General features: G+C 39.5%; 1 protein-coding gene across 1 annotated transcript in view; it reads right to left on the bottom strand.

Moving 5' to 3' along the window:
• Nucleotides 1-271: 271 nt before the first annotated feature.
• Nucleotides 272-8746, bottom strand: part of LOC146662623 (uncharacterized) — a 32017-nt gene continuing 23542 nt past the window's right edge. Inside the window, exons 5-6 of the mRNA XM_085417451.1 lie at nucleotides 3530-4126; nucleotides 272-2054 (exon numbers count right to left, since the gene is read on the bottom strand). Of these exons, the coding sequence (XP_085273577.1) occupies nucleotides 1479-2054; nucleotides 3530-4126 (1173 nt within the window). The 3' untranslated portion in view covers nucleotides 272-1478. The remainder of the gene's footprint in view (nucleotides 2055-3529; nucleotides 4127-8746) is intronic.

Raw genomic sequence — 8746 nt, 5'->3', positions numbered from 1 at the left:
AAATTTTCTATGCAACTTTGCACTGTCCACTGCTGTAACAAAACAAATTTCTTACGCGTGGGACTAATAAAGGTTATCTTATTTTATGCAACCAAGACTACATATCTCCCGTACTGGCATCCTTACACTGGCTGCGAGTCAGGTTTTGAATTCATTTTAAGATTTTATTATGTGTTTTTAAGGCGTTGCATGGGTTAGGACCCTCAAACCTTTCTGATCTTTTAAATTTGTTCACTCCTATAAGATCACTGAAGTCTGTGGATCAGATGCTCTTAGCTGTCCCAAGGTCCAGATTAAACACAGAGGATAAGAAAGGTCTGGCCTCTCTTATCTGGAAACAAAATTAACAAAATTGATTGAAAAACCTGTTGCAAAAATTCCTTTTTATTTTGTTTTGTGAAGCTACAAACTGATGAACTAGATTACTGGTAGAATGATGTATAAATAAAACATGATTTGCCGTCTTATGCATATTGTATTGATGTATCATGACCAGTGATGTGCAATACCACTGATTTCCTTTCTGATCCAATACCAAGTAAAATTCAGGGTGGTATCGACGATACTGAACCAATACCTAGTAGAAAAACGTATATTTTTTTTATTGTATCTCAAATTTTAGCGTCATCATGATTACAGGACATCAGACTACTTGTTCTTATCACATAATAAAGCTGAATTCATCATGGCTCCTTTAAGTTCAGTAATTACTATGTCCTCTGCCTCATGTAATTAGGAGCTGGTGTGTAGGAGCCATTTTTCTTATTTCCCTGTCTTTAACACTACTAGAAGGTTGTATTTCATTTTATGTACTGGTTATGGCAGTGGTAGGTACAGGGTTATTTAAGGTCAAGGGTAATTCTGTCCAGGTGTTGCTGATGAGAAGGGGAAAACCATTTCCTACTGTGCTTAGTCCAGTTACTTGTTGTCTGTGTTTAAATGGACGTTGCAAAGGAAATAAAAGTCCCCTTAGGCCCCCTCCTTGATTCAGTCTTTCCCTTTTGACGTAAATGGTCTCCTTGACTCTGGTCTCAAACCGGCGTTCCTCCCTGTCCAGGATGTGTACCTGTGTTCCTGGAGGACAGGCAGGTCCATGGACCAGTCCACAGCTGGACACCGTACTTGGGTTAAACTTCCAGTGAAACTGAGGCCACAGCTCAGGACAATAGAAGATTGAAAAATGCTGCCTGGTCTAATGGGTCTCAATCTCTGCAACGTTCAGCTTTCAGAATTTGTCTTAAACAGCATAAAAGCATGGATCCATCCCACCTTGCATCAGGAAAACATTGATGAACTTTGAGCAAATGAAACCACAACTTTAAAAAATGAATTCCCAAAATTAATTGTTTCGACATCTTAAACACAAAATCATAAGTTTTAATACCTACAACAAGTTTAAGGAAAAATAAAAGATTTTAAAGATCTTTCAACCTTTTTTCTCAAATATAAAACAGCTGATGACACTGACATGCATCTTACTATGATGGGAGTGATTTCAGCCCTGAGTGATCACGCTGATGTTTGCACAGAGCAGACAATGAGGTGAATGTTTGGGCACATTGGTAACAGTGAAACAGTTTATTAGTAACGTGGGATCGTTTGTGGTCGGAGTATGAACTGAGATTCCTGAAGCTCTTGTCACACTGGTCACAGCTGTAGTTTTCTTCCATGTGTGTACGTTCATGCTTGTTTTGATTACCTGATTGTGAGAAGCTTTTGTCACAGTGTCTGCACTTGTATGGTTTCTCTCCTGTGTGGACTCGTTTGTGTCTTTTAAGGTCGATTGCAGTAATGAAAGATGACCCACACTGATCACAGAGGTGCTTTTTTGTCCCACTGTGAATCCGTTCATGTTGTTTTAATCCACTTAATGTGGGGAAGCTTCTCCCACATTCTTTGCAGTATTTCAGTTCCTCTCCAGTGTGTCTACGTTGATGTGTTTTTAGGGTGTATTGGTGACTGAAAGTTTTTCCACAAAGGTCACAACGAAAGTCTTTCCCACCACCACAGTGATGACAGGGTTGAGAACTGGATCCATCTGTGTCGCTCTGCTTCTAAACAAAGACACAAAGACAGTGTAAGTCAGTCCTTCAACATTTTTATCCTGAACATCGCCTGAAATAAAGAGCAAATAAAAAACAAACAAAATCATAACTGAAATGAAAATCTGAATAATCACTCAGAGCTGCTTTTTCATGCAGTAGAATTGCCGAAACATCAGAATCAGTGAGCTGCAAACTTTCAGCCCCGACTGTGTCCGTGCTGTCAGGTGAGAAAGGCGACAACTCACTGATTCTAATCGGCAGGTCTGTGGTTTGTGCATAATCCGTGTACCTCCTCTAGTTTACTGTTTGAGCTGTTTGGTGGTTGTCAAAATTTTGTGAGGTTTCACCTGAGATTCGGGCGTTTTGGGAAAAATAAAATTATATTAAAAAACTCAATTCAGGATTTTAATGAATTGATGTCACGTTATCCAAGCCAGACTCGATTTTAATCGGTAAATCGATTATCAAAACCCACCTCTAGCTGAGACAGTTTAACCCTTTAAGACCTACCATAGAACCAAGTCCGCCAGAGCTTATATTATATTTTTACATGCTGTGGAGCCATTTTTGGGAGCATTTCAAGTTGCTATACATCAATACAACCATTATAGCCCAGATTTTAATAATATGTATTCATTAAGTGCATAGTAATTACATAAATTGCAAAAAAGTGCAATAAACTACAAAAAAAATTGAAAATCGTTTTTGATTTTTTAACATATATTTGTAGTTAGAGAAATTTAAGAGGCTTATCCCTCAAAACTGTAAATACAAAAAAGTTGCACAAAATAGTTTCCCACCACAGGAAATTTATTTTGAGTGTCTTCATAGTTTTATTTTTGAAATACACCAATTTTTATACACTGCAGGAAAAACGAAAATAAATATTATACTGCAAATTTGCAAAAAAGCAGCATATGCATCAAAATAAACTATTTCCAGCAGTGCAATATGAGTCCTAAGCATCCCAGAAACGACACAGAAAGTCATAAAGTCAAAGATAACTTTTAAAAAGAGCAGTATAGGCCCTGAGGCCCTGATCGCAAAAAAGACTACATTTCCGCGAAAATGACGTCACTTCCGGTTTCGGCCAGGTAATGGCGGAAATGCAAAAGTTCGCGCTGACGTCTATTCCAACGTAGGAAGTGTTTTGAACAGCTGATTGGACCAGCAAAGCGTGTTTCTGGAATATTATGTTTTTGTTCCTGCAAGCGCTTTTTATGCAGTTTTTGCAAAGCTTTATGTGGAAGGAAACCGTGACCGAGGACAAGCTGATGGCATCAGATGTAAGTACAACTCCTCCGGTTTCATATGCAAAAAAATTTTTTGCGCTAGCTTACGTGGTTGCAGTGCTACCGGGATTTAAAAATAGTTACGCATAACAGAGCGTTCCCGCTCCGATCGGCTCTAAAGGGTTAATGAGCAGAGTTCTTCCAAACAGTCAGGCTAAAATGACAAGATAAAAATATAATATAAAAACATACCTCACAGTAACTGCACTTGGAGAGTCTCTTTCTGGTGTGGATCTGTTGGTGTCGTCTCAGGTGATATGGAGATTTAAAAGTCTTCTCACACAGGTCACATTTATAAGGTCTCTCCTCAGTGTGGGTAAACATGTGTTGTTGTAAATGCGTGTTGGTTATAAACTGTTTGCCACACTGTTCACAGCAGTACACATCATGTCTGGTGTGAATGCGTAGGTGTGTATTTCTGCTCTCAATCCGGCTGAAAGTTTTCCCACAGATGTCACAGCTGTATGCCTTAATTCCAGAGTGGGTAACTAGATGACTCTGTAAGTGGCTACTGTGAGTAAAAGCTCTGCCACACTGATCACAGCTGTACGCTTTAACTCCACTGTGGATGAGTTGGTGTGCTTTTAGGGAAAGCCTCCAGGAAAAAGACTTTCCACACAAGTCACAGGTGAACGGTCTCTCTCCAGTGTTGATGACCTGATGATGTTTTAGTGACTCCTTCAGAGTAAACTTCTTCCCACACTTGTCACAGCTGTATGTTTTCTCTCCCTTTCTTCTGTGAGGTTTGTCGGCCTCCTGAGAGCGCTGACTTCTCGCTCCATGTTGGTCCTGCAGTGACAGAGATACAAACAGAGGCAGTGAGTGAAATGCAGTCGTGGAACAAACTCAACCTTCAAACTCCCTCCATTAACACTAGTTTTAAACCTGAAGGTGGAGTGTGGCACCAAACACCTTAAAGGTCTCTTATCCCCACCTGCTGGTAGTTCTAACACATTACATCCAACCTGCTGTTAAAAATAATTCATGACTGTTCAAACACTCTAAAATATTTTTCCTTTTTTTCCTTACTTTTACTCCCCACAGAAAAAAAAGACTTTCTACTCATTACATTTTCAAAACAGACTTTTTACTTTTGGTTTGAGGAATTTGAGGGGAGTTATTTCATCACTGCAGGCATCAAACATCAAACCGATTTGAGCCTGAAAAGTAACACATGAAAGACAATCCTGATCGTGTACTAATCACCAGGGTTTGAAACATAAAAAGAGATGAAAGAGGCAAAACTGTGAGTCATAGTCAGGAGTTAAAGTGAGACGTTGTTCTTCTTTCTTTTTTGCACAGCACCTGAACAAACAGGTAATTTCAAATGCAGCGTTTCTATCAACAAACATCAGCAAACACACAAACTGTTTGTGTGCAGTTTGTCTCACAGTGTGTTGCTGGCTAAAGGTCCAGCTGCTGCACATCACAGGGAGAGAAAAGAAAGAGAGCTAACTTCACTCAGAGATGGAGAAAGATAAGACACACAGGACAGGAGAGGAAGAAGAGAGGTTAGATTTAAAGGGAAGGACTGCTCAGTGGGATTTGATCAACTGGAGATTAAAGTTTACATGTAAGTCCTCATGTGTTGAAATCAGATATTGGGTCTGTACATGTGACATTGTGTTTTTCCAGATAGTGAAAGATGCTGCAAAACAATCTGAGGCAGATTAACTGTGTTATTTAAAGACTGCATGAAGATCCTCTGCAGGTTAGTGCAGGATAAACAGGTTCGTTTGCTGAACTGTGATGGATTTAAAGTAAAGAACAGTGTGTGACTGGTGCACAGTGACTGTGGTGCTCATGTCACAGTTAGATTACATCAAGTGTAGCAGAGATTCATTTAAACTGAAGCTCATGATGCTGACATTCATTCACTGAGTTCCACCTTCATACCAACAGTATAGTGTCTAATATAAAGACAGTGTACTGTCAGTGTAGAGGATGGAAATCAGCCAGGACAGCTCATGAAACATCTGCTGACATCTGGTTGAATTCAGTTGTGTACATCCACAGAGAGCAGCAGGTCAGCTGATCACAGCCTGTACTTTAACAGGGCTCTAGAGTGCGACCAATTTGGTCGCAAATGCGACCAAATTTTTCAGTGGTGCGACTAAAAAAAAAAAAATTTGGTTGCACCTGTGCGACCAACTGTTCGGGTAACAAAAATAAAATAAAAATCTCTGCAACCTTCCCTGTGGTCAACAACAGACACATTATGCCCCTATCGTGGACTAAACCAATCAGAGATAGTAAGGGGCGGGACCTCTCTGATTGGCCGTGGTCCAGTTGAAAGTGCAGGTGGAAGTGGGAGGTGAGTAGCTTGAATAAAGCGATATCAATTCATTAAATCCTGAATCGACTTTTAAATATAACTGTGTTTTGCCAGAAACACCAGATTCTCAGATTAAAGCTCACAAAACCATTTCAACAACAACCAAACAGCAAATGAGAGCAGGTACACGGATTCCACACAAAGACGTAAACACAGAGCGGACCGACGCATCAGAATCAGCTTTGTCTTTCTCAGCTTTCTCACCCGACGACCCGTAGATGGACACGCTGTCAGAGCTCTGTGTTTACGTCTTTTGCGCCGATTCTGAGCTGCAGGTTTTGTCTCTCTCCAACCAAAATTCACCGAGCCAGCAGCAAAAGAAGCAGCAAACTGCGCTTCACATTTGATCAATGTCGTCATGAATTTTGCTGTTTTGCTTCCACGACTAGGGATGGGTATTGATAAGATTTTAACGATTCCGATTCCATTTTCGATTCTGTTTAACGATTCGATTCCTTATCGATTCTTTTTTTTTTTAAAAAGGAGAACACTAAAGTCGATTAGCTTAGAACTGTGTTTTATATGTTCTCTTTGAACAAGATAGAAATTTAGGAGTAACATGGCCTTACAAACCCAACAGTGAGATCTTAAGAGATCCACAGCCTACGGCTCTTCAATGGGGTGTCACAGGGTCCCCAGGAAAAAAAATGTATATGTAAAATAATAAAATAAATATTCTCCTGTAGCAATAACAAAGTTTAACATAAATTATTCTGTAGCAACTACACAAGAATATCCAGTAATGTCCCTGCCTACAATTAAACACATTCACTTACCAAAGTGAAATCGGGGGCATCTGCTGTGGCAAATGGGTGCAAGCCTTTGACCACAAACTTAGACACTGCTCGGTGACATTCGTCTATCCTGGCCTGAAAGGAGACGCTACCGGTAGACTGCAGCGAGAACTGCCAGCATCTGAGCCAGCCAGACTCTGTCTCTCTCATAATGGTTATCTAAATGCAACGCACAGTAATAGCAGGTTTTGTAATAAGGTAAATCGCGCTAACATAATATGCAATGCTAATTGATTAGTTACCTGCAGTATTAACGGGAGAGGACGTGGAAACGCTACCGCTGCTGCTGGGTTGAGCTTCGCTAGTCCGGAGCGGATCAAAAACACGACATTCGTTGAACGCAATCGCGTGTTTTTTGAGCAAATGCTTTTGCATGTTCGTAGTGTTTCCTCCCTTTGATGAAATCTCTACTTTGCAAGTATTGCACGTTGCCCTGTTGTCATCCTTTCTCATAAAGTGTAACCAAACTTTTGAGCGTTTGTGCCGCTCAGGCGCCGTGTTTCCTACTGGGTAAAAGACGCTACTCAACGTGATGACGTCATTCGGGGCGACTGGAATCGATAAGGGAATCGTTTATAAAAGTGGCAAACGATTCCAAGGAATTGAAACAGTGGGAACCGGTTCTCAACAAGAACCGGTTTTCGATACCCATCCCTATCCACGACTATTAAAATCACACTTCATGCACAGCTCTCTCTCTTTCTGTACTTCAAGAACAGTTTCCCGTCTCCAATCTCTGTTTTCTGTATTATTCATTCGTTTATTACCCAGCAGTCTACCGTTGTTTACAGCGCTGTCTTTTTCTTTTTTTTCACTTAAATGACCTCGGACAAGAAAGCCTAATTTTTCTGTTGTTCAATACTGAAGTAATTTAAACTTTATATGCAGAATATTGCAGAATGTTTTTAAGGTTATCTGCTATAAAAAGCCAGACCAGAAAAATCTCCTTCATGTTTTTCTGTGTTTTATTCTCAGTTACTTTGACACAAAGGCATCTGCTGTGATGTTCACAATTCTGATGAAGTCTCACATGTATCAGTACTGATAAATGATCAGAATTATAATATTTCTGACTGTCTGAGGCTAAGTTGAACCGAATCGGGACTTTGAAAACCGGAATCGAATGGATTATAGAAATCAGTGATGATACCCAGCCATAGTGAGCAGCCTAGGCACGACAGAAGTGGATGTAGCTGTAATAGGAAAAGAACTATTGATAACTTTTCTGTTAAGTTAAGGCCTGATCCTTCTGAAATTCATAGCCAGTGCTCTGACACGGTGTCATCAATCTTTGAAAGCTGAAAAAGCACAGTGTATCCAGAAAAACACATTATATTATGTCAATTATTATAAAATTTGTGTGCGCCTAACTTTTGTGCCGGTACGCCTAACTTTTTAAAGTTAGGCGTACGCCTAACTTTTTAAAGTTAGGCGTACCGGTACGCCCATGGCAAAAAGTTAGTCTAGAGCCTGTACTTTAAGAAAATCTACTGGAGCTCTCAAGAGAAATTATTGTGAGCTGTGATTCTTTTCCCCACGCTGAGCCACTACAGCTGATTTTAGGGTTCCCACCTGCTCAATCCCACTTTAACCTCTTCCCTGCTCATGTTCCTGTTTAGAGGCAAAGTCACCCTCTACAATGTAGGCAACAGAAAATACACATATGTTTTATTTTCCTTCATTTTCTACTTAACTGATTCAAACAGAGAACCTTTATTAGAAATAAATAGTTCTTCTTTCATTTACTAATCTTATTTTATTATTACATTAATAAAGCACAAGGTTCAGTTAACTTTGGATAAAAACATGTGGTTAAAAAGTTCTTCAAGGAGCAATTTTACTTTTTTACTCTGATTACATTTCAGAGCCTGTACTTTTTCACTGTTACTTAAGTAAAGAAGTTGAATGAATACTTTTACTGAAGTATTTATAACACTAATATCTGTACTTCTAGTTAAGTATAGAGTAAATGTACTTTTGCCTCCTCTGATCATTTCTATAATATTATTTATATCAGTGATGGCCAAATGAAGCTTTCTGAAACACTGAAGCTTGTATTGAAAAAGGTTCATTACTCAAAGCTTTTCAACACAGTCCTCTTTGGTGACATCTGCTGGCCAAAAATATGAAGAGCAGCTTGAATCTACAAATTATAATATAGAGCTTCATTATAATTGCCCACTCTACAGAGCTCAGCTGACAGCTTCTGTCTGATATCGGGCTGCTGTTGTGGTGCTTTGAACGTGTATTTTTGGGGATGATGAAAAAAATGTTTTGTCT

This window comes from Rhamphochromis longiceps, linkage group LG9, assembly GCF_057381845.1.
Source record: "Rhamphochromis longiceps isolate RC_006_pf linkage group LG9, R_longiceps_female_GT1.1, whole genome shotgun sequence".
Classification (NCBI taxonomy): Eukaryota; Metazoa; Chordata; class Actinopteri; order Cichliformes; family Cichlidae; genus Rhamphochromis; species Rhamphochromis longiceps.
The sequence above is the reverse complement of the archived record's forward strand: the minus strand, read 5'-3'. Positions and strand labels throughout refer to the sequence as shown.